Source organism: Rhinolophus ferrumequinum, chromosome 14, assembly GCF_004115265.2.
Source record: "Rhinolophus ferrumequinum isolate MPI-CBG mRhiFer1 chromosome 14, mRhiFer1_v1.p, whole genome shotgun sequence".
Classification (NCBI taxonomy): domain Eukaryota; kingdom Metazoa; phylum Chordata; class Mammalia; order Chiroptera; family Rhinolophidae; genus Rhinolophus; species Rhinolophus ferrumequinum.
The window spans coordinates 73,239,101-73,265,747 of record NC_046297.1 but is presented as its reverse complement, the minus strand read 5'-3'; the positions used below and the strand labels follow the sequence as shown (position 1 = coordinate 73,265,747).

General features: G+C 46.6%; 1 protein-coding gene across 3 annotated transcripts in view; it reads left to right on the top strand.

Moving 5' to 3' along the window:
* Positions 1-26,647, top strand: part of ARHGAP39 (Rho GTPase activating protein 39) — a 59,230-nt gene that overhangs the window by 15,332 nt on the left and 17,251 nt on the right. For 2 of the 3 annotated variants that reach the window (XM_033126232.1, XM_033126230.1), the window contains exons 2-4: positions 8,216-8,378; positions 17,447-17,878; positions 23,591-23,671. In XM_033126232.1, coding sequence (XP_032982123.1) covers positions 8,299-8,378; positions 17,447-17,878; positions 23,591-23,671 — 593 coding nt within the window. In that variant the 5' untranslated portion in view covers positions 8,216-8,298. Of the gene's footprint in view, positions 1-5,878; positions 5,920-8,215; positions 8,379-17,446; positions 17,879-23,590; positions 23,672-26,647 lie in introns of those variants that run through there. The other variant, XM_033126231.1, reaches the window with a different exon arrangement.

The following is a 26,647-nucleotide window of genomic DNA, read 5'->3' as shown; positions in this document are numbered from 1 at the left end:
TAGCAACAGCAAATAACAGGATGGATTCTGCTGAAAAAGAAGTGGTCACCAGAGGATAGGCTGCTTGAGAAAAACATGCTGCACATAGAAAAGCAGACAGGAACGTGGTCAGAGCAGACCAGTGGTCAGAGCAGACCAGAGCGGGAGGCTGCAGGGAGACCTGGGGGCTGCAGTGAGTGCTGGGGTCAGAAAACAGGCGGCATCCAGGCTGTGAGAAGGCATGTAAAGCAGGACCTCCCTGGAGTGCAGGTGGGGAGACTTTGCATGTTGAGAGGGTGCATCATGTTTCTGGAAAAATTGGATGCAAAGTGACGAGAGCCAGGATGGGACCTGGTAAATTCACTGAATCCTTTGTACAAGCACCACCTGCCCCGTTCACTGCAGAGCAGAGGCAGCATGCTGCTGTCCAGGAACTCATCTTGAGCCAGGCCTCAGGATGGGCACCCCGCCTGGCTGAGGTGTGTGCCAGGCGTTCCGCTCTGCAGCTTGGGAAGGAAGGCCACGGCGGAGAGCCATGCCCTCTCCGGAGGGCACAGTATCTGCACAGATGTTTTCTTGCAGGGGAGAGGTGTGTTCTCCCCACTTTGTTTATTTAGTCATTTATTTATATTTGTATGGACTTTTGGGTATTTACTTTATACTTTGGCTTACCCTCCATTGTAATTTTTCCTTTTCTCAAATTAATCCAGCTCTGGTCATTGGAAGCTCTTTCAGTTGGCTTCATTGTCCCTTTGACAGATCCCATTTTGTGGAGCTTTGTTTTTGTTTTAGTTCTTTACATCTTCTGGTTTTCTGCCCCAGTCATTTTGCCTATCTGTCCAGGAATTCCTGGTTCCTGTTATTGCAGAATGGTGTTAGAGCCAAGATCTGGGCACTGGGTGTGCCCGTTGCTGTGGGCTGCTGTTTTAGGCCTTCTCACCGGCCAGAGCAAGGACATATGTGTGTGAGTGTTGACCTACGTACACACACATGGCCATCTGTGTAGGTACCCACAATGGCAGTATCATCCTGAAGATCTTTGCCACCCACAAATGTACCATGTGCTCTGCTCACCCATTCATCCTTCCTCCCTGCACAGAATCACTGAACAAACACTTCAAATCCTTAGTTATACAGTACACCAAAATAAATTCCTGGCAGACATAGGAGTGTGTTTTTTCAGTAAATTTCTGTTTAGTCTGTGTCAAGGATGTAGTGGCTAACAAAAGAAACATCATCTCAGCCCTCACGGAGCTTACTCTCTGGTGGGGGAGACAAATGAAATATCACAGGTATAATGATTTATTTGTGTAACTATACAATACTAACCAAAAATACTTGGACCTCCACCTATGCAGAAGATGGAGTAACAGGGATGAGATTTACCATCACACCTGGAACTAATAAAAAGCTGGACAAGATATATGAAACCTTAGTTTTTAACTTTGGGTATGAGGTGACGAAGTACAGTGATTCCTGAGAGACGAGAATCAAGCAAGATGAGGCCGATGATTTCCCCAGCTTTCTGCATTAGGGAGTTTGCAGGTTGCATTGTAAGGAGTCGGAGCCTGGCAGACTCCCTGAGTCCAGGAGATGGAGCTCCGAGTCCACGGTGACCAAGGTGGCTAGAGTTTACAGGGAATGTACCAGACAGTGGAGAGCTGCAAATAGAACTTGGAGATGTGCAGAGGATCTCCCTTAGTTTCCAGCAGTGTTGGTCAGTATAAAGCTATGAGAAGACTACCGGAGGCCAGGGAGAGGGTCACCCAGAAGGACTAGAGGGAACAGTACTCAGAGCTCTCCAGTGCCATGGATGGGGCCTTGTCATCAGGCAGCCTGAAACCTTCAGATCTCACAGGGCACTGGAGAACAATTAGCCCAGAATAAATGTTGCTCTGGTGTCCTGACCAAAAGTTGTACACTGTTTCTAAGTAACTGTCCCAGAACACACCTCAGTATTATTTATAGGAACACAAAAATACACAGCTTCCAAAAGGGCAAAATTCACAATGTCAGGCATCCATTAAAAAATTACCAGGCATGGAAAGAAACAACCCATATTGCAGTGAAGAGTCAATCAAAAGTGATGTAAAACTGTCCCAGATTGTAGGTTGAGCAGACAAGATCCTTAACGTAGTCATTATAATTACATTCCATATACTCAAAGAGCTAAGGGAAATATTGGTCACATTAGGTAAAGACATCGTGAAATAAAGACAATTAACTGAAAAAATCCAAAATCCAAATTAAACTTCCAGAGTTGAAACTAAACTGTCTGAATGCAAAACACACTGGATGGGATAATTGGCAGATTGGGTGTCGCAGAACAAAAGATCAGTGAACTTGAAGACAAAGCAGTAAGAACAATCCAAACTAAAACAAGGAGAGGAAATTTTAAAAGTAAAAAAGAGCATGACTGAGATGTGGGACAGCTGGCAGAGGACTGATGTTAGTGTCATTGGAGTTCCTGAGTGGGAGGGAGGCACAGAAAAACTGAAGAAATGATAGCTGAACAGCTTCCAGATTTGATGAAAACTATAAATCTAGATTGAGCAATCTTAACAAACCCTAGGCACGAGAAACATGAACACGGCTACATAAGGCACATCATAACCAGACTGCTGAAAACCAGCGATGAACAGAAAAGCCTTAAAAGCAGCCAGAAAAAAACACAGGTTCCCTGTGGTATCTAAAAGTACAGCGTGTGTATAAAGCCTTCCATAAGCCAAAATGGCATAAAGCAAAGAAGCAGTTAAACCTTAAGACACCACTTGCTGACAGCTGCACAAACTTAAGTCTAGGTGAGGCACAGATGCTCAGAGACAGTTCACAGCTAAGGGCTTGATGCTGAGTGGGGTTCCCGGGAAAGGAGCTGGAAGGGGCCACTCTCCCTGCTCTGTGTGCCCACTGCCTCTATAACAATTTCTGCAAAACAAACGCTGAATGCTGGTTTTGCTTTTTTTTTTTTTTTGAAAAGCGACAGTCCCCTTTGAATTTCTTTTCTTTTTCTTCCCTCCTCTCCCCGCCTCCCTCCCCCCCCCCCCCCACCATACACACAGGCAGCACTGCAGCGGGTGGCAGCCCACCTCCAGGGAGAGCCGTTGTTCACAGTCTTTGCTGTAGAGGGCGCAGCTCACTGGCCCATGTAGAAATCCAGGAGCACGGTGCTCCAACCACCTGAGTCCCCAGGCCAGCTCAGATTTCTTTCCATTAGCAAGAACAGGTACTAATGTAGGTCTTTCGTAAAAGGGAAGTGATGTAAAGCAAGCTTTCAAGAAATGAGCAAAAACCTGCATTACACACAGAGCAACAAAGATACAGACGACAGCAGATTTTTCTTTGGAAACAATGCTAGTGAGGATATGGTGGAGCATCGTGTGCAAGTACTAAATGAAAACTCAACTTACAGTTCTGTACCAGTGTAAATAAATTTTTAAAGATAATTATTTAACAGTAATAACAATGTAGCAGAGTTGGGGGGTTTACAACATACATAGAATAAAATATGACCAAAATGGCACAAAGGCCCAGAGAGGAGAAAGGTTAAACTCATATACTTGAAGTGGTAGAACTTCACTTGAAGATAGACTATGATAAATTTAATATGGACACCACACACCCAAAAGCATCTACTAAAATAGCAAAACAATGATTACGTACAACTGACAACAGTAGAGAAAATTTGAATCACATAAAATAGTTAATCCAAAAGAAGGCAGGTAAAGAGGAAAAGGGAACAAAGAATAGATGGGACAAACGAAACACATAGCAAGATGGTGGATTTCAACTTAGCCATGTCAATGATCATAATTCAAGATGGTTTAAATACCCCAATTGAAAGGCAGAAATTGTCAGATTGCAGTACATACTTGCTACATACTGGCTACAAAAAACCCGCCTTAAATATAAAGACACAAATAGGTTAAAAGTAAAAAGAAGGCAAAAGATATACAATTCTAACACTAAGGGGAAGAAAGCTGCAGTTGCTATAGTAATAACCAAACATTCTGATTTCACAGCAAAGAAAAGTATACCAGGTAAAGCTATTCATAATGATAAAGAGGTTAATTCATCAAGAACACACCAGAAATTTAATGCATCTAATACCAGAGTTATAAAACATGAAACAATAACCGATAGAACTTCAAAGAGAAATGGACAAATCCACAATTACCCTCAGAGCTTTCTTAGTGACTAATAGAATAGGCAGACAGGAGGTTAGCATTGGCGCTGTCCACCAGCCTGACCTGATCGGCATCTATAGAACACCCAACAGCATGCTTTTTCCAGTGCATGTGAGATATTTACCAAGATAGACCATTTTTCTGCACCATAGGTATTCTGACAAAAGTGGAATTAAATTGGAAACCAAGAAAAATATCTGGAAAGTCAGGTATTGGGAAAGTAATCATACCGCTATATAATTCATGAGTCAAAGGAGGAATCAGAAGGGCAATTAAAAGCTTTTGAACGGGATGAAAATGAAAATACAGCATATCAGAATTTGTGGGATGTCAAGAAAGCTGTACTGAAGGAAATTTGATAACCCTAAATACCTAGATTGGATGAACATTTTAAAAGGTTGCAAGTCTCTGAATTAAATCTCTACCTTAAACTACAAAAATTAAATCCAAAAGAATGCAAAGAAAAGAAATAATACAGATCAGAGTAGAAATTAATCAAACAAAGCAGAAAAACAATAGAGAAAACTGGTGAAGTCAAAGCTGTCTTATTATTATTTTAAACAAGATCAATACAGTTGACAAACTTCTGGCCAGACTGATTAGATAAACAAGTGAAAAGACATGAATTACCATTATTAAAAGAGAAAGTGAAGGCATCACTACAGATTCTACTGATCTTAAAAGGATATTAAAGGAATAGTGCAACACCTTTATGCTAATAAATTTGGCAACTTATATGAAATGGACAAATTCCTTGAAAGAGAAAAAATACTAAAGCTCACTCAAGAAGAAATTCAAAACATGGTTAGTTCTATTAAATAAATTCAATTTTTAATTAAGAACCTTCCCACAAAGAAAACTACATGTCCAGATGGCTTCACTGGGGTGTTCTACCAAACATCTAAGGAAGAAATAGCAATTCTACACAAACTCTCTCCGAAAATTGAGAGGAGGGAATACTTCTCGACTCATTTTATTATGCATGTATTATTGATACCAAAACTAGACAAAGACAATACAAGAAGAAAAAAGTACAAACAGACTAATCTCCCTCATGAACATGTATGCAAAAATTCTTAACATTTGAGCAAATCAAATCAAACGATATGTAAAAACGATAATATGATCAGTTGGGATTTGTTTAAGGGATGTAGGATTGGTTTAGCATTAGAAAATTAATCAGTGGAATTCAACTATTATGAAACTAAAGAAAAATTGTGATCATTTCAAATAGATAACATAAAAGCATTTTACAAAATCTAACATCCATTCCTGTTTTTTTAAAAATTCAGCAAAATTAGGAATTCAGGGAAATTTTTCAGCCCAGCTGGGCATTTATGCAAACCCTACAGCAAGCATCATACTTAATAGTGAAACATTAGATGCTTTCCCCTAAGATTAGGAACAAGGCAAGGATGTTCCCTCAATCCCATTCTATTAAACATCATACTGGATGTTCTAGCCAGTGTAATAAGGCAAGAAAAGGAAATAAAATGCCCCAGATTGGAAAGGAAGAAGTAAGATTGTCAGTGTTCACTGTTGACATGATTATCTATGTATAAATTTTTTTTTTTTTTTTTTTTTTTTATTGAGGAACAGTGTGTTTTTCCAGGGCCCATCAGCTCCAAGTCAAGTTGTCCTTCAGTCTAGTAGTGTCCTTCAGTGCAGCTCACTGGCCCTTTTGGGAATTGAACCGGCAACCCTGCCGTCAAGAGCACACGCTCTAACCAACTGAGCCATCCAGCTGCCCCTGGATGTATGTATAAATTGTAATGAAATCTGCTGGGCGTGGGGGGGGGGGGCGGGGGGGGGCAGTTAGAACTAAAAAGTAAGTTTACCAGGTACAAGACCTGTGTTAGCAACAAACGGAAATTGCTTTATATTTAGCTAGCATCAAAAATATGAAATACGAATAAATTTGCATAAATACGTGCGCAAGATATGTACACTGAAAACTACCAAATGTTGCTGAAGGTAGACCTACCTAAGCAACATGTTCACAGAGGGATACGACATGTTCACAGATTAGAAGATTCGATATTGTTGTGATGTTAGTTTTCCTCATATTGATGTACAGATGCAACATAACCTCGATCAAAATCCCAGCAGGTTATATTGTAGAAACTGAAGCTGATTCTGAAATTTATCTGCAAGTGCAAAGGACCCAGAATAATTAAAACAACTTCAAAACCGAAGAGCTGAGTTGGAAAATTAACACTGATTCAGACCCAGGACATTTTGGGTCACCAAGACATGGTCAGCTGTTTTTTCTCAGACAAACAAATTAGAAGCCTTTGAGTTTCATTTTTGAAGCTGGCCTTCCTGGTACTGCAGGTCCTCCAATTACGCATTTCATCCAGTTGGGTTCGTTCAGTTCGTTTCGGTTGATGTGATGCCGCAGGAGCCTACCTCTTGTTTGTATCACTTAGCCTGTGGTAATGTTGGTGAGGACGTACTGTTGTCTTCAGCATTCAAACTGGCGCGTGGATGTTCAAGGGGAGTTTTTCCTGCATGAGGGCGTCCTCTGGCTAGTGGACGACCCACAGCGCTGTAGTCGGCCTGGGCCTTAGAGAACGTGTCTGGCCTGCAGTGTGCCCTCCTCGTGCTCTGCTGACTGTCTGTGCCCTCACCTCAGGCTCTGACCCTGTTTAACTAATGTCCCCTGGAATAGCCGCTAGGATCTGCGGACCGGCCTCTTCTGGGGAGGGCCCTATCCTGATGCCAGCTGGGATGGGGACAGGGAGCAAGGAGGAAAGTGCCCCAGCCATGCACCTGTTACTCATTTGTGCAGACTTCTTACTGCCGGGAGGCATCCTGCAGAAAAGTGTGAGAGCGCAGGCGTGGGGCTCCATGGTGGTTTACAGCCGCACTCGCCGCTGGCGCCTCTGGGGGGCGGCACGCCGCCCTGGGCTCCTCCCCGCCGGCGAGGCTGCAGCTGCTGCTTCCTACCAGTGGAGGGCGACCTTCCAGATTTGGGGCTGATAGCGGACCTGCTGTGTTCATCCGCTCGTCTCACCCTCTGTGCCGGGGCTTCACTCAGGTTTGTGGGAGGACCCTGCGTGCACCTGCGTGTCCACTCTGTGATGGACGGTTGGCGCCTTCTTGTTTTGGCCGTTGTGACCAGGGCTGCTGGGAGCTCGGCGGGTCCTCTGCCAGCCTCCGTCCTTGGAACCGTGAGCCCGGGAGGGGCTGGGGGGCCGGGGTGTCTGCAGGTTGGGCAGTGCCGTACTGGGCCCCAGTAGGTGACCGGCCTCCGCATGGTTCCTTTTCCATTTCAGCCAATTGGCGGGCATTCTAGTCCCCATTGTTTCTAGGAATTGTTACTACATGGTGAAAATAGTTCTTTGTCAGATCAGGCATCCACACACGTGTACGTGTGTGTAATGTGCGTATCCTAGGTCGCACATATTTCCTTTTCTGGACTCGCCTTTTTACTCATCGTGGAGTATTGATAAACAGAGGTTCTCAATTTTATCATAGTTCAATTTATTAGTTTTTCTATTGTGGTGAGTGTATTTTTGTGTCTGATTAAGACCACAAATTTTACCTTCCGTGTTTTTTCTAAAAGTCTTCCTGTTTTACTTTTAACATTTATATCTGCAGTTTGTCTAGAATTGAGTTCTTGTATTGGATGAGGAGGGGTCAAGGTTCATTTTCCCCCCGTTTACATGCAGTCGGCACAACAGTGTTGTTGAGAGCCCACTCATTGTCACAAGTCACTGCCCATCATTTACTCTTGGGCACTGCCTGTCGGGCCGGCCGGGTTTCACCACGTTGCCACATGAGTGCCAGCTGGGTGGTGCCATCAGTGGGCGGTTTGCTGGGGCCAGCTAGCGAGGGGTCTGGGTGCCTTCCTGGCCTAGCAGGGGTGGGATCCCGGCTCGGGTTCGGGGCAGGGCCCAGGGGTCTCAGAACACAGCTCACGACTGGGTACCCCGCTCTCCCCAGCGCTGGGCTGTGAGGGGCTGGGCTGCACTGTTACAGGTTCTGAAGCCCGAGTGTGTGATAAGGTGTTTTCTGCATTTCTGTGCTGACACACTTCTCTGTCGCAGGGCGGCGCCTTCCCGACTGATGCTGGAGGGGACATCCTGACGACCCTCTGAGACTGTCCCCGGGTCCTCAGGAGAAGACTGCAATGTCCCAGGCACAGGAGTATGAATGCGAGAGCCACAATGCCGCGGTGCAGGAGCCTCGGGTTCCAGGATCCAGCACGAGGTGAGGAGACGCATCATGCCGCGGAAGTGACGGACTAGTGAGGGGGACGCATGTCTGTCCTTCCCTCACAGAGGGAACCGGGGCTCAGCCGCCGCTCTGTGGAGGGCTGGGCTGCTGTCCGCCTGCACATAACAGGTCTGGGTCCGCTTTCCTTGCTTCTGAATTGGGCGTTCTCCCGTGGAAGCCCAATCCCCAGGCATGGCCCCCATTTTCTGCCACAGTCACAATGTGGAGGGACCGAGGAAGGGGCTTCTCATCGAGGTGGGGGTGGCTGGCCGGGCTAGACACCCTGCAAGCCCACTGGCTGGGCCCAGTTCCTTATGCCCTCTCTGGGCATCGACAGATCTACAGCAAGGCAAGTTGCCATACTTCATCTTTTTTATTTTCTGATTTTTAATTTTATTTGGAAATAATTCGTGCTTACAGGAAAGTTGCAAGAACAGGAACGGTGCACTGTACACCCATGTCCCCTTACCCACATTCGCCCTTTGTGGCCGCTGTGTGCTCCCCCCCTACCCCCACACATGGTATTTTCTCTGCGTCCTCGTGGGCGGGTCACAGATGTCATGGCCATTGTTTGTTCCCAGCACCCAGGACAGTGTCGCCATGAGTGAACCTGTGCCGGTGGGAGGCTTCCGTCTCCTCTGCACCCAGTTTTTCTTTAGCAGCTGGTTCCCTGTTGACCTGGGTAGTGCTTCTGGCCCCTCCAGCATGCACTTGTCATACCTGGTACACATTTGCCCCGCCGGGCACACACTCTCCCTGCTGGGCACACACTCACCTCACAGGGCACACACTCTCCCCGCCAGGTTCACATCTGCCTGTGTGTCCATTCACCTCTGTAATCAGGAAAATCAACATTGACACTTTTTAAGATAATACTCGCCCTTTTTCTTTTAAGTTTTTTTTTTTAATATTCGCCCTTTTTTAAATAGAGCACTCAGTTTGGCTTTGTCTAACAGTTTCTTAGCAGAACACTACCCAGTGGTGTGGCATCCTTCTCGGGCTCCACCCTCTGCAGGTACATGGCCCACGGCCACTCGTCTGCCCTCCCAGTGTACGACGACTGCTTTGCCTTCGCCCCCTGTGCTCTTCCCCAGTGTGGGTGTTTTGATCCTTTCTTACATGACCCAGTCTTTCCTGGGATGGCTGCAGAACGCCCTCTTCCCAGCCGTAGCACCCTTCCATGCCTACTGGTGGGCAGTCGGGTCCAAACGGGACAAGAGCCCCAGGACCCTTCTCTTTGTTCCTGTATTCACCGGTTTGTTCCTGGTGTGGACTCAGGTTTTCCTTTTTTTTTTTTTTTTTTTAAAGCTTTTATTGGGGAAGGGGAACAGGACTTTATTGGGGAACAGTGTGTACTTCTGGGACTTTTTTCCAAGTCAAGTTGTTATCCTTTCATTCTTAGTTGTGGAGGGTGCCGTTCAACTTCAAGTTGTTCCGTGTTCAATCTTAGCTGCAGGGGGCGCTGCCCACCAGGCAACCTTGTGGTTGAGAGCCCACTGGCCCATGTGGGAATCGAACCGGCAGCCTTTGGAGTTAGGAGCATGGAGCTCTAACCGCCTGAGCCACCGGGCCGGCCCCCAGGTTTTCCTTTTTGTTTTATATATTTGTAGTTCGTTCTTGCACGTAGTTACTTGGACACTCATGCTGTCCTAGGTTGGGCCAGTTGGGTTCCTTCAGGCTGTCTCCTGCCCTGTGATTCTTGGAGTACTTCCTCCTTCAGGCTTGACAGATGTTCCAGGCACAGCGTGTACTGCCCGCCCCGCTGAGCCAGCTGTCCCCGGAGGAGCCCTGCTTCCTTTAAGGAAGACACGCATGGAGGATCAGAGTGGGCGCTTGGTAGCTGTGTGTGTGTGTACACAGAGCCATGCATGTGCACGGATGCACACGTGTGCACGCAGAAGGTACACACATCAGACTGCTGCACTTACACTGGGGGCCTTCCGTTCCACTCTGTTCCCAGAGTGCGCTCTCCTGCGTCTCCCATTCCCCAGCCATACCCCCTTCCTCAGTGAGAATCTGCTCCCAAGAGCGTCGTCGGTGCACTTAACCCGTCTGCTCACTGGTGATATGTCCACAATTGTTTCAGAGTCGCTTCACCCATTCCACTACGAAACGAATTCGTATATATGCTTTTAAAAGTTCAAGCACAGTCCACACAAGGACGGGAACATAGCGTCCAGTCCTATGTTCATGAATTACTTGGCAACCACTCCTCTGCTTCCTCTTCGTGGATTCATCTGTTCTGGACAGTTTGAATAAATGCAGCCACACAGTAGTGATGTTTGTGTCTGGGTTCTTTCACTCTGGGAGTGTTCTCAGGGCTCATCCCTGTGGCAGCACATGGCAGCACTCCACTCCTGCTTAGGACTGGGCGATGCCCCATCTGTGGAAAGACCACAGTGTCTCGACCCATTCATCAGCTGAGGGCTTCGGGCAGTTACGGATAATGCTGCTGTGAACACGCGTGTCCAGTTTTCTGTGTGGACACGTTTCGTTTCTCTGGGCAGATCCTAAGAGTGGGTTGTAGTATCCTGTTGTCACTTGATGTTTAACTTTTTGAGGAACTGGTAAACTTTTCCAATGTAGATGCACCATTTTACATTCCTGACCGCAGGATGTAAAGGGTTGGATTTCTCCACACCCTCTGCAGTACATGCTGGTACGGTTTTTAAAACTCAGTATTATAACCACCCTAGCAAGTAGGAGTGGCAGGTTGATGGCTGTGGAGGCCAGGCCTGGGAGGTGACAACCCCAGGGCACACGCTGGGGGCTGCTGCCCCACCTTCTGCACAACCTTGCAGGTTCACTGGTGACCAGAAGCCATGCGTGACCTAAGGGGCCCCAGAGCCAGCCTCACCCTGACGGCACTGCCGACAGGTCTGCCTCTTATCCTTGTGCTTCCAGGACTCCCTCTCCTGGCCTCTGTCCCTCATGCCGTCTGGTCCCCAGGATGCCCTCCATCCTACTCTTCCTTCTACAGCATGACCGGCATGATGGGTGGTGGTGGCGGGCGGGTGGGCGCAGTGCTCCCTGGAGCAGCCCAAATGACTGCAGGGGGAGGTGGCAGGAGCAGGGCAGCTGCTGAGTGGGCTCGTTCGCAGGGGCACGTCAAGCACCAGCCTGTGACAGGCACTTAGGATGCCGCCGTCTGGGCAGCGATTCCCAGGGAAGCAGTGGTTCCCTAAATAGGGTCCCCTGGGAGCCTGCGGCAAGGGCACCAGCGGGTCTCCTGGTGTCTGAAAGGTTCGTTGATGGGATCAGAGAGGAAGTGGAATTGGGGTGACCGGCTGAACCATGCACTGATTTAGGGTCGTGAGGAGCTGTTGTTATGGAAACCCCCATGGCTCTCCGTGGTCTATGTGAGGTGATTATTGGGACATTCACAGAGAGGAGGGAGCGAGAGGAAGAGCTGAGGCTTGGGAAGAATGCACTGCGCTGTGGGCAGTGTGGTGGGGCCTGCCCTGCCCTCCCGGGGTAGCAGTCCTGCCGCAGGTGCAGAGAGGAACGAACACTCAGGAAACAGGCTCAGCTGGTGAGACCCAGCAGAAACAGACCCATAAAGACGCTAGTATTGGAATTATCAGACACAGAATAGCTTTGTTTAAGGAAAAGAGAATCTTGCAAATGTGAGTGGAGGACAGGAGACCCTAAAGAATGACTGTGGAGAATTGGAAAAGAGCTGGCAGACTAAACACAGCCAAAGAGAGAATTAATGAAGTAGAAAGAGGAACTAAATTAAAATGATCTAGAATGGGGCAGGCAGCTGGAGATGGGAAGAAGGAGCCACACAGAGTCTCAGGGCTCCTGGGACGAGCTTTCTGTAGGAGTTCCAGACAGAGGCAAGGGGGTCAGGGTGGTGTTTCAAAAGACAATGGTGGGGAATTTTGCAGAATTGTTTAAAGATACCAACCCTCAGAACCAGGAGTCCCCCAATATCCTTCATTTCAATATAGTGAAACTGCAGAACACAGAAAAGGAGAATTATTCATTCTACCTATTTATCTGCCAAATAGGTTGTGTTTTCTACATCATAATTACATTGTATCATATGCAAATGACAATAGGTCATTTATTCCTTATTTATTCACAGGTGAATCTACAGTAAATTATTGGTCAATAGAAAATCTGGCCACATTGCTTATAAAAGTAACACAAAATAAATTGCATTTTTCTACACCAACAGCAGTCAGAAAATTATCTATAAAATTAACAGTGCAGGAATTGGGAAATAACAAATAGACCAGGATGTGGAGTAATAAGCAATGCTCTGCACAGCTCAGGACACCTGTCAGTGTCCTCTGCACAGTTGGTTTGCACTCCTGGGATCCATACCCCACCTCTGCACACACTGCCAAGTCCACCTACAAGGACATTCACAGCAGGATTGTGAGAAATAACCCCGATAGGCAAACAAGCCAGAAGTCCATCAGCAGTCGAATTGACAGGTGAAGTGTGGCCACACTGTGTGCAGTGAGCAAGCTGCACAGGTCGACCAATAGTGATGAGTTTCAATTTTAAGTGGAACAAGCAAAACACAAGAAATACATAGTTTCCTTCATGAACAGACACACCCAAACTAATTTGTAGAGAGTTATCTTCAAATATGGTAAAACTAAAAAAGCAAGGAAGTAATTCAGTGGTCGCCTAGTGAACAGAAGAGTGATGTGGGGGGAGAGGGTGTGGAGGATGCTGCATTGTTTTTTAATTTCTTGATTAGTAACTGCTGTACTCGTGTTAAAGCATAATCATTCATTATACTTATCTTTATGTCCTATATATATGTCATGGTTTTATTTTTAAAAGATTAATTTACATTTACAATAAAAATACCATTTATAATAGAAAGTGTGTGTGTGTGTAAAACTTAGGAATAAATCTGACAAAACATGTACCTACCCTTTAAAGACTTAAATGAGTGGGCACACCCAGTGGTTTTGGTGGAAGACTAAGTCATCACAAAGGCTTCTCTTTTCTCCTGAAATAGATCCAGCAAAGGTGCCAACAGAGTTTGTACAAGTTGACAAGCTGATTCTACAATTCATAGGGGAGCACAGGGTGAAGAATAGCCAAGATGTGACTGAAGAAGCAGAGGACGTGGGGACTTGGGAAATGCACAGTGTTCAAAGCTACCATGATTGAGATAGTGTTGTGCCGGTCAGAGACGGTTTGACCAACAGAGCCTGCGGAGAGCTCAGACACAGGTGCATTGACCCTGTCCATCAGGCAGTCCCCTGGCTGTCCATGTGGAGAAAAGGAAATTTCACACAGTAAACAAAAATCACTACATGTAAAGAACTTCAACAGGAAAGGCAAAGCTATAAAACTGCAAGTCAACTTAAAATGTTTGACCTAGAAGTAGGAAATCTTAAGATTTAAGATTCTTAAGCAAGGTAGAAAGAGGAGAGAATCATGAAGGAAAAGATTTATAAATTCAACTATAGTGAAATTTAAAACTTTTCATCAAAACACAAAGACACCATAAAGAGAGTGAAAAGATAAGCTGCAAGCAGGAGAGAGATTGGTAACACATATGAGGTCTGACAATTAGGTTTGCGAACTCATCCTAGAAAAAGTACTCCATACCTCATTGCTGAATATCACTACGGTCACCTTTGAAGCACTCCCCTTGGGAAGCTATGCACTGACACCAGCCGCTAGTCCACCCTTCAAAGTAATTTTGGAACTCTTTTTCTGGAATGGCCATCAGAGCTGTGCTCGTGTTACCCTTGATGTCCTGAATGTCATCAAAATGTCTTCCTTTCAATATTTCCTTTATCTTCGGGTAAAGAAAGAAGTCATGGGGGGCCAGAGCAAGTGGGTAGGGAGGGTGTTCCGATACAGTTATTTGTTTACTGGCTAAAAACTCCCTCACAGACAGCACCTTGTGAGCTGGTGCATTTTTGTGATGCAAGAGCCATGAATTGTTGGTGAAAAGTTCAGGTAGTTTTCGTCTACCTTTTCCACACAGCCTTTTCAGCACTTCCAAATAGTAAACTTGGTTCACTGTTTGTCCAGCTGGTATAAATTCATAATGTATAATCCCTCTGATACCAAAAAGGTTAACAACATCGTTTTGACTCTGGATTTGGATGGAATTTTTTTTGGTTGTGGAGAATTGGCTGACTTCCATTGTGCACTTTGACGCTTTGTTTCAGGGTCGTATTGGTATACCCATGTTTCATCACCAGTGATAACATGGCCCAAAACATCATCTTGCCTCTCCAAAGTCTTGGCAAACTTCACCTCTGCTTTGCTTATGTTCATCGATGAGCTCCTTTGGGACCATTTTTGCACACACGTTTCTCATACCAAGATTTTCAGTTAAGAATTTTTTAACTTGTTTATCTATCGATGTTTACGTAGTCTGCTATGCTGCTCACAGTCAGCCAATGATTTTTACACACAATTTGACGAATTTTTGCAATGTTTTCGTCAGTTCTGCTCATTACTAGCCGCCCTGACCTCTCTTCATCAGCGACGTGTTCTCTCCCCTCAAAAAATGTTTAATCCGTTGGTACACTGCGTTTTATTCATGGCATTATCCCCATAAATGTGGACTAACATGTCCCTGATTTCACTTCCACTCTTGCCAATTTTAACAAGAAATTTAATGTTTGTTCATTGCTCTAATTCAAGCTCAGACATTCTCAGGACAGCACACGAAAACACGCAACAATAATGAACGCCACTCAGAAAGACACCATCACACGTCAACATGAACACAGCTGTGAGACACTGATATACCGAAGTTATGAAACCTTACTGAGCTGTTTGTACAGGGCTGCCAATATGAGCTCATGGTGGCAAGTTCACAAACTTAATTGCCAGACCTTGGATAACCAAGAGGGATTGCTATCAAGAATATATATTGTTTAAAAATACAACTTGTGCAAATTTATAGGAAAAAATTCTAATGGGCAGAAGTCACGTGTTTCTAGTAAATGAGAAATAAAAATGGCTCATAAATATGAGAAAGATGCTTGATCTCATTAATAATCAGTAAAAATTTTAAACCACATGTGAATTCATTATTTTTGTGTCTATTTGAAATTTTCCATTATTAAAAAAAAGGGGGGGTGTAAAATTGTACTGAATTCCACTACTACTACGTAACCACTTTTTTAAAGTTAAATGATTTTTTTTGTTTGTTTTTTTGTATTGGGGAAGGGGAACAAGACTTTATTGGGGAACAGTGTGTACTTCAGGGGCTTTTCCAAGTCAAGTTGTTGTCCTTTCAGTCTTAGTTGTGAAGGGCGCAGCTTAGCTCCAGGTCCAGTTGCCATTGTTAGTTGCAGGGGGCACAGCCCACCATCCCTTGCTGGCAATCTTGTGGTTGAGAGCCCACACTCCAACCAACTGAGCTATCTGGCCACCCAGGAACTGAGTGGCAGCTCATTGACTTCATTCTAGTTGCAGAGGGCGCCGCTGGTTCGCTCCTGTGGGAATTGAATCCCGTCAGCTCGTGCTCTAACCAGCTGAGCCACCCATCTGCCCACTATGTAACCACTTTTAATACTAGGATTTACCCTTTACGCAATTTTCTACACAAATATATACATATAAACACTTATGTGGCTTTTTTTTAAGAGTCTATATAACTTTGTTTAGTTATTAACTCAAAATCCTTATTTTGTCATTAAGCTTGGATTGACATTAAAACACACATCCTTGGGGCCGGCCCAGTGGCTCAGGTGGTTAGAGCTCCGTGCTCCTAACTCCGAAGGCTGCGGGTTCAATTCCCACATGGGCCAGTGGGCTCTCAACCACAAGGTTGCCAGTTCAATTCCTCCAGTCCCGCAAGGGATCGTGGGCTCCGCCCCCTGCAACTAGCTGCGGCAATTGGACCTGGAGCTAAGCTGCGCCCTCCACAACTAAGATTGAAAGGACAACTTGACTTGGGAAAAAAAAGTCCTGGAAGTAAGTACACACTGTTCCCCAATAAAGTCCTGTTCCCCTTCCCCAATAAAATCTTTTTAAAAAACCCACACACATCCTCACCGGGATATACCATTTACCACACCCCCACACCCCCCAGACCATTGACCACACCCCAGGGAGGGGGGGGGGTTGGTCAATGTGGTCAACATCCCCAAAGAGACCATTGGCCACACCGCAGGGGAGAGACCAGTGTCAGTCTGAAGGTTGTGCTGCACAGGTCAAATAGAATGTGGATAGTTGATGGAAATATTGTGCACTAAATCTTTAAAACTGTAGAAATTGACTCTTGACAGTCTTACTGTATGCCATAGTTGGAAAAATACACTATTTTATAGAAGATAATGTATCAATTTTTGTCCAATTACAAAAGTAGTCAGTGCACGTTGTAGAAAATTTGGAAATTGCAGCAAAGCAAAGAGGTGTGATGCCACATCGCTGCCATTGCTAAACGACGATCTCTTTCTTATGGACACGTAGGACAGAATTCCAGCTCGGACACGTGTGGGTGTGACGGAAGCAGGTCGTCAGCATTTGGCCCGCAGCACTGTGGTTGCTGCGGGCAGGATTCAGTGGGTGAGAGTGTGGTGGGAAACAGGACAGCCACGTGCGGCGTCTCTGCTCATCACCCTTTCCAGCCTCAGCAGAAAGCAGCAGTGAGGTGCGGAGGCCGGGATGCTCGGCGGGTTGTGCATAGAGCGAGCCCCACCCGCCCGCTGCCCTCCTGCCTGAATTTGACCTGCGTGTGTTGTGTAGGGAATCTGGAAGAAGGTTTTTTTCGAGCTTTCTTGTAAATCTGAAATTGTTTTAGTTATGGATTGGCTGTCATCCCCAACGTGGAATTTGTAAGTGATGAGACGCTAATAAGCTTTAAGAAGGTTTTATTATGTGTCAGGTGTCTTGCTTTTGAAGCTGGAGGATGTGAGAAAGTGTCCAATGCAGACTTGTCCCGCGGTTGGATGCTTGAGGCTTCGGTGCAGGGCGGGGGTGCAGGGTTGGGGTGCGGGGCCCCGGGTGCAGCGGTTGGGAGTGTAGGGTCGGGGTGCAGGGCGGGAGGTGTAGGTCGAGTTGCCGGGCGGCCACTGTCCCTGCCGCCCACCCGCTAACGCTGTCCCGCTCTCTCACAGGCTGGAGTGGGTGGAGATCATCGAGCCCCGCACCCGCGAGCGCATGTACGCCAACCTGGTCACGGGCGAGTGCGTGTGGGACCCGCCGGCCGGCGTCCGCATCAAGCGCACCAGTGAGAACCAGTGGTGGGAGCTCTTCGACCCCAACACGTCGCGCTTTTACTACTACAGCGCCACCACACAGCGCACCGTGTGGCACCGGCCACAGGGCTGCGACATCATCCCCCTGGCCAAGCTGCAGACCCTGAAGCAGAACACCGAGTCCCCTCGCGCCTCGGCGGACAACAGCCCCGGGCGCGGCAGCAGCGTCAGCCGCGACGGCAGCACCAGCTCCTCCCTGGAGCCGGAGCTGGATGCCAGCGAGAAAGCTCAGGAGCCGCCTGGAAGAAGCCGGCAGGCTGCGTTTGCGGCTGTGAGGGAGGAGAGCGGCAGGTGAGACGCTGGAGGGGCGGGTGGGGCGCAGGAGAGGTTTCACCAGGGACAGTGGGAACCACAGAGTCACTGAGATCTGGTTTGCACTGTGGGGTTTACCGTCTTTCTCTGGGAATGACACGCAAGGGCCGGACATGGAAACGGGAGGGTGGCAGCCACTGAGAGAGTGGGCGTGTCATTGTGTGTGGCCATAGGTGGGCACGCAGGCTGATTCCAGTGCATCTGGGGACTGCACAGCTGGCTGTGGTGTTTCTGCATGGGGATGGGGAGGTTGGGACACATACGGGGGTTCAGATCAGTGTGGACGCTGGACACACACCAGGGATCAGAGGCCCAGCCAAGAAGGTGTCATTGGCCAGGCAGTTCTGAGCTGGCTCAGGAGGGTCACCTGGAAGTTATCCCCAGAAAGCAGACCTTCCCAGAGCAGGAAAAAGCTGTGAGTGACCTCTGGTGTTCTCCATGAGCCCGCAGGCTGTCCGTCCTGTGTTTCCTCTTATTCAGGGCTCAGGCCTGGCTAATTTTTATCAGATTGTGATGGTTTTGAATTCTTTAATGTTTGCTGACTCATCTGTGTAATTAACTGGAGGGATTGGGTTCTTTCAGGATTCTGTTGGCAAATGTGTTTGTCACCCACACTCTGGGGACTGTGCCCTGAGAAGCCGGTGCCCCACCCTCCCTGGTCCCCTGTACCTTCCAGGCTCGCCACACGATGTCTAGGCAAGGGAGTGTGCTTTCTCCAGAAGTGTCTTAGATGTTCCGAGGGAAGTAAGAGGACAAGGTCACTGGAGTCGAGATTTCCACAAGAAGCTCTGTTTGGATTTGGGTTAGAGTTGTGTTGAATTTATGCGCCAGTTTGGGTGAGATGGATATCTTTATTATATTGTCTTGTCCCATGAATGGAGAACGATGTGTTTCACACTCTTCTTCACAAAGGACTTGCATATTTTTAAGGCTTATTTCTAGGTACTTTATCAATTTTATAGCTCTGGCTTTTGTGAATTATATCTCTTTTTAAAGTCATATTTTCTGATTGTCAGTGGTAAACAGACATTGATTTTTATGTCAGTCTTGTTTTTTATAGTTTTGTTGAGTTCTCATTAATCTTATTAAAGATTCATCGTCCATCTCCTGGGATGCTGGTCGGCTGCCCCATGAGGGCAAGGACTGAACCAAGAAGTGCCAGCACCCTGATCTTGTCCCAATGCTCAGGCTGCAGGCCTGCTGTCCCTGTAACTCGGTGATACTGTCATTCAGACTTGGGAAGTCCCCTCCTGTTGCTAGGCTTTTCATCATGAATGGGTGTATTCTTTTATCAAGTGTATTTTCTGAGTCTATTGATACTGGTGTTTGAGGTTGAATTTTGTCCCCCTGAAAGGTATGCTGAGGTCCTCCTCCTTAGCATCTGTGACCTTGTTTGGAAACAGGATCTTTGCAGATGGCATTAGTTGAGATGAGGTCACCGGCAGAAGGGTGGGCCCTAATCCAGTAGGACTGGCATCCTTAGAAGAAGAGGGAGATACAGGGAGCGGCTGAGTGACCACGCAGACAGAGTTTATTTAGAACGATGCGTCTACAAGCCCAGAAGTGCCAGCAGAAGCTGGAGAGAGGCCTGGAAGAGCATCTCCTCACGGGCTCCAGCAGGATCCAGCCCTGTTGGCGTCTGGATCCTGGACTTCTGGCCTCCGGACCTGTGGGAGCACGAGTTTCTGTTGTTTGAAGACACCCAGTCTTACAAGTGGAACCTTGTAACTGCGGCCCCACTGCAGGACCCCACTGCAATTAGCATTTTAAAAAATTGTTATTCTGTATTTCTCGCATTCCTGGGATACTCGATTTGTGTAATTTTTTAAATAGATGCAGGTTGCTAACATTTACATAGGATATTTTTCCGTGTTGGTAAGTAACGATGTCCTGTGCTTTCCTCCTTGTTCTGTTTGGCTGGTTTTCATGCCAACACGGGAGCATGGCCTCCATTTTTTGTCCTCCAAACCGTTAGCTGTTTCGGGGTGTGTGACGAGCGCACCTGTGCACTGTCCAGCTCTGTGGCTTGTCTGGATAGGTGTTGAACTACTGAGTCAGTTTCTTTAATGCTTGCAGGAATATTTAGGTTTTTTAATACCTTAAATCAAATTTTGTAAAATGTTTTTCTATTAAACAGTCCATTTATCTGTGTATACACATGTGAGCATAAAGCTACTCATAGTGTTCTTCTGTTTTGAAATTTCCTCCTGTACCACCTGAGGTTGGGCGCGCGCGCGCTCTTTCTCTCTCTCTCTCTCTTGTTCATCTTTGTAGAGCATTCTATTTCACTAGTCTGTTCAGAGAACCACTTTTCGGCTTCTCTGGGCCTCTCTTTTGTATCTTTGCTCTTGTTTGACTTTGTTTGACATTATTTTCTCAGTCCTTTCCTAACACACTGTTCAGAAACTTAGCTCATTCCCACTGTTTCTTGTAAAATGAACTTGGAGATGGTAATCATCTGTCTGCACAACTTTGGGATGTAGAATTGTCGTGCAATTTTAAATATTTTCTAATTTTAATTAGGATTTCTTCTTTGATTCATTTGTAACTCAGAAATGTCTTAATTTCCAAACTGTAGGTTATTTTTCATTTTTTCATTCTTGTTCTTGATTGCCAACTTAATTTAATTTTGGTCAGAAAGCATTTTTTTTTTTAAAACTTGCTTTGTGATCTAAATCCTGAATTTTTTTTTTCTTTAAAGATTTTATTGGGGAAGGGGAACAGGACTTTATTGGGGAACAGTGTGTACTTCCAGGCCTGTTTTCCAAGTCAAGTTGTTGTCCTTTTAATCTTAGTTGTGGAGGGTGCCATTCAGCTTCAGGTTGTTGTCCTTTCAGTCTTAGTTGTGTCGGGTGCAGCTCTGCTTCAGGTCCAGTTGCTGTTGCTAGTTGCAGGGGGCACAGCCCACCATCCCTTGCGGGAGTTGAACCGGCAACCTTGTGGTTGAGAGGATGCACTCCAACCAACTGAGCCATCTGGGAGCTCAGCGGCAGCTCAGCTCAAGGTGCTGTGTTCAATCTTAGTTGCAGGGGACGCTGCCCACCATCCCTTGAGGGAGTCGAGGAATTGAACTGGCAACCTTGTGGTTGAGAGCCTGTGCTCCAACCAACTGAGCCATCCGGGAGGCAGCTCAGCTCAAGGTGCCGTGTTCAATCTTAGTTGCAGGGGGTGGAGCCCACCATCCCTTGCGGGACTCGAGGAATCGAACTGGCAACCTTGTAGTTGAGAGCCCACTGGCCCATGTGGGAATTGAACTGGCAGACTTCGGAGTTAGGAGCATGGAGCTCTAACTGCCTGAGCCACCGGGCCGGCCCCCTGAATTTTTAATGATTTTATGATCACTTCAAAACTAATTTCCATTCTCTGTTAGGTCTAGGATTCTCTCTGTGCCCATTACATCTGTGAACTGTAGCAATGAAGCTGCTCACTACTTTTGTTTGCCTGAGAGGTGAAGCCTCCCACTGGAATGGGCAGTTTGTCAGCTTCTCCTTCAGTCGGTCCATTGAGGCTTCCTTCACGTGGAAGCCTCACGTTTGGAATTGTTACGTCTTCCTGCTGCATTTTTCCTTTTGTCATTACATAGTCATCCTTTTGACCCCTCGTCTTATGCTTTTGGCCTCGATGCCTGTTTTGTTAACATAATGCCACTGTTTCTTTGGTTAGTATTTGCCTCTTACCATCTTTTCTAAACGTTAGTCCTTTACACTGATATTTTGGGTGTGTTTCTTATAAGTAATGTTTCTTTTTCTTCTTTTCCGAATGCCTGTCTTTATTTTGGCAGGAGGGTTGTGACAATGGAGATTGCTGCTACAGGGGGACGATTTCGTTTATGATCTTTGCATCCATTCATGTGCATGCTTTTCATCGTTTTCTTCTCTGTCTGCAGCCAGCCATGCCCGCAGGCTGGCCGACATGCTGTTCAGAGGTGCTCCTGTGCAGCCCACCTTCTTCCTGGCACCGACTCTTAAGCTCCATCCCTGCATTCTGTGCACCTTATCTCCCCAGGGGGTCTGGGGGTGTCCCTGGGGTTTGTGGTACCACCAGGAGTGGGCTGCAGGCAATCCCCCAGCACTGGGCTTTACCCAGCTGATCTAATCAGTTGGATGGAAATCACCAGCACTTTAGTTTCCCTTTCTTGTTTGTCAAGATTCTTACTCTCTCGTCGTGAGTTTACGTTTTGAGTTCTCTCCAAAGTGAATTGCGTGGTTACACTTTTTAGTCATTTTTCTGCTGGACTTACTGGCTTACTTTCTGTGTTTGCAAGAGTTGCTTGCATATTCCAGATGTCACTTCCTCACTGGTTTCAGACGTTTTAAGGATCTAATACTGGGTCAGCTGCCTGCTCTCTGGTCTCTTGTGTCTTTTGATTTTGATGCAACCAAGTGTACCAATTACTTTCTTTTCTTTTCTTTCTTTTTTTTTTTTTTTTTTTTCCTTGCAGGTGATGTTTTTAATGTTTTGTTTAAAAAGTTCCTCCTCAACCTATGCAAGTCCAAAGATACTCTTTTTCATATCTGGTGATAACTTTATACTTTTATCTTTCATGTTAAGACCTGAATCTTCCTGGAGCCACCTTTGTTGGGGGGCCAGGAGGGATCCATGCTCATCTCCTAAAGCCCCTTTGCCCCACAGCACATGTCCCTTCACCACCCCCATGTGCGTCTGTTCTTACATCAGCGCCACCCAGCACCTGGTGGTGCACCACGTCCGTTCTGAAAGTCTCACTCCTGTTTGTAGTTCAGATGCTTAGCTTGTTGTGGGCTCAGAATTCAAGGCCACGTTGTTCATGGGGCAAAAGTATTATGTAACTGAACACTGCATTAGCAGTCTCTCTTAATACTCCTAGTAGTTTTTCAGTTGATTCTTTTAGTTTTTCTGGGTTGCCAATTAATGACAATTTTATCGCTTTCTTTCAAATACTTAAATTTCTTTCTTTTTAAGAAATTTCATTGCACTGACTAGCATTTCCAAAACTATGACATACCAGTGGTGAGAGATGTTCTTTCCTGCCATTAATGAGTTTGCTTTTGGCCTTTTACTACTGAATATTATGAAAGCCATGGTTTTAATACAGATATTCTCAATGAAGTTTAAATTTTCTTTTACTTCTGAATTACTTAGAGTTTCTAAAATTATAAATAAATATTAATTTGATCACATGCCTTTGAACACCTGCCAAGATAATCACCCACTTATTCATTTCCCAGGTATTGGGTGCCTGCTGTGTTCCAAGCCCCCGCCCGTAAGCCTGCCATCCCCATAGGGGATTCCTACTCCTGCTTCTTTCTCAGGTCATCTGGTCACATCTGGCTGAAGCTTTGATTCTCACTGACCCCCTCCCTGTGCCCTTAGAATAGTAGCCCCAGTTCGTCATTCAAGCTCCTGAAATCCAGGACGGGGCAGTCGGTGTCCTTCTCTGCCCCCCTGGCTCTGGATGGGGCCTCAGTGGGGCTGTCCCTGCTGCAGGGCTAGTGGGTCGCAGTCCCTTCCATCCAGGCCGAGTTCCAGGGAGGCGTGCTGAGGGCAGGAAAAATACCTGTTTGAGCAGATGAAAGGGGCAGCTTTGTGGACAGGAGCCAGCACACGGGACTTGTCCCAAAGAAACTAAAAGGGCAAGGCATGTTATTTTCACTGTAGTGTGCATGTAAATGATTGCACTCACGTCGCACCTTTTTCATTTTGCTATTTCAGGTCTCCGCCACCAGGAGTCCTTGACAAGGACTATGAGGGTTACCGGGGCCACACAGCAGACGGCCAGCTTCTTCACTACAGGTACAGCCCGCTCTCAGGCTCGGCCATCTCCTGACCCTCGCGAGGGTGCTTTCCTTGGCAGCTCTTGGGTGAGCTGGAAAAGAGTCAGGCTCAGCAGGAAGCAACTCGCTGGCCGAGCACAGTGTGGGGGCATGGGGAGCGGCTGTTGGGGCCACTGGCGCCTGGGCACAGGCCTCCTGGAGCAGCCCCGAGGCTCATGTGGCAGCTTTCGGTCCTAGGACAACCTTGTCACTGGCCACTTTGGGGAATCAGAGCCTGTGGCCCTTCCCTGGAGCCTGGCAGAGGAATGAAGCCTGGGGCTCTCAGCACGTGGTCGTCCTGGGGTTCCAGCCATGCTTCCAGCACTTCCTTGTTGGTTTTAGTCGTGGAGGAGGGAGTGGACTTTGGTCTGCTTGGCCCTGGTTTGGCCTCGCCGGGTGCTGGAAGGTTCTGGAGGGCCTCAGGGCCCTGGGGTGCAGCAGCAGTTAGGCTGGGCCAGGCCATCCCTTGAGCAGCTCGTGTGTCCATGCTGGAACAGGCACCTCCTTTCCCTGCTGTGGGGGGCCCAGGCGGGTGTGTGCCTCTGGGTGGCCTGGGTGCCCCCAGCACAGACCAGGAGTGATGGCAGTGCTGGGGGGGGAGGATTTGAAGACTTGAGGGCCTTTGCTGCTCTAACAGTGTTAACGATTGAGCTTGGAAGTGGTAATTGGGTTTGTACATCAACACATCAGGAAGGGAATCTGAGCCTGCCGTGGCCCTGCGATCTGGCTGTGAGGCTGTGGGCGTGTTGCCCAGCCTCCCTGTGCCCCTCCCTGTGTCCTCATCAGTCAAGTGGGGTGTGGGGGGCCGACTGGGTGGGGCCTCTGCCCTGTGGCAGTGCTGGGAAAATTTCCCGAGGTGGACTGGAACCAGGCTCGCAAGTAGCATGGGGCCGAGAGACCAAAGGAAGAGGTTGACAACTCCAGAATTAAGCCAAAGTTTATTAAGGGAACTTACGGATGGAAGCCAAGTCTTGGATCTCTGCACCCCAGAGGGGCTGCAGCTTAATACATGTGGCCTCCAGGAACACAAAACTTCTCGAATATAACATAGTAGAAAACCTAGATGACCTTGGGTATGGCCATGACTTTTTAGATATAACACCAAAGGCACAATCCATGAAAGAAAGAACTAATAAGCTGGGCCTCATTAAAATAAAATACTTCTGCTCTGTGAAAAACAATGTGAAGAGGAGAAGACAAGTCGGAAACAGAAAATATTTGCAAAAGACACATCTGATAAAGAACTGTTATCAAAAATATCTCTTAAAACTCCATAATAAGAAAACAACCTGATTTTGAAATGGGCTAAAGACCTAAACAGACATGTCACCAAAGAACACATACACATGGAAAATAAGCACATAAAAGATGACCCACATCTTATGTCATCAGGGAGATGCAAATTAAAACAATGAGATACCGCGACACACCTATTAGAATGGCCAAAATCTGGAACACTGACAACACCCAATACTGGCGAGGATGTGGGGCAACAGGAACTCTCGTTCACTGCTGGTGGGACTGCAGAATGGTGCCGCCACTCTGGAAGTTTGGCAGTTTCTTGTAAAACTCAACATATTCTTACTATAGGGACCACCAGTTGTGCTCCTTAGTACTTACCTAAAGTAGTTGAAAACTTATGTCCTCACAAAAACATGGCTGTTTAAGCAGCTTTATTCATAATCACCAAAACCTGTAAGCTGCCAAGATGTCCTTCAGTGGGTGATGGACAAATGAACTGTGGTCCATCCCAAATTTTGAATATTATTCAGCACTGAAAAGAAGTGAGCTATTGAGACACAAAAAGACATGGCGGGACTTTGCGTGCCTATTACTAAGTGAGAGAAGCCCATCTGATAACGGCTGCCCACAGTGAGACTGCAACCTTTTCAGATTGGCTGCTTTAGAGGCTAAAGATTTGCTCACTGGTTTGGCTTCAGATTTGGCTCCTATGGAGACAGAAAGATCGGTGGTTGCCATGGGTTAGACGCGGGGGCAGTGAGGGGGGAATAAACAGGTAGAGCACAGAGGCCTTTCAGGGCAGTGAAAATACTGTATGATACTGTAATGGTGGACACATATCATTGTACATTTGTCCAAACCACAGAACACACAACACCGAGAGCGAACGAGAACGCTGGGTGAGGATGACGTGTCAGTGTAGGTTCAGCCGGTGCAACCTCTTGTGTGGATGCCGATGATGGGGAGGCTTGAGTGAAGGCGGGGGCACAGGGGAATCTGTACTTTCCACTCCACTTTCGATTAATCTAAAAGTGCTCTAAGAAACAATGCCTGTTAAAAAACAGGAAGAAGTAAATAGATAAACTGAAATATACTGGGGGTACCAAAAAAAGGTATACAAGTGGACACTTTAGTCACCGTTGCTCAACCAGTAGTTCGTGGTAATCAGAAGTGTCTGGACACTGATGGGAACCACTCGAGCACCTCTTGTCATTGCAGAAGTCAAATGTGACTTGTGTTCACCTTTTGTTATTGGTATGTATTGACTATTAAAATTTTAATAGTGTTTTTCCTTTCTTAAAATTTTTCTATACATTTTTTTTGGGCACCCTTCGTATAACAAAAACTAAGAACTCAGCATATAACTGTAAGAGCAGGTTAAATATAGCTGAATAGAAAATTAGTAAATTGGAAGGTAGATCAAGAGAAGATACCCATTGTGAAGTATGGCGAGGCCAGGGGATGGGAGATACATGAGACCACAGGCACACAATGGAAAGGACAGTAACTAATTCCCAGAAGAGAGAAGACATGAGAGAAAGTAATACTTGAAAAGGTAATGGTCAGGAGTTTCCAAAAGTCACAAAACATGTCAAGCCACAGATTGAGGAAGTGCTGTGAATCTCAAACACGTAAGGACATGTGCCAAATGCTAAACACAAAAGGAAAAGCATAAAAGCAGCCAGAAGTCGATTGGGAGGAAGCAGGTGGCAAG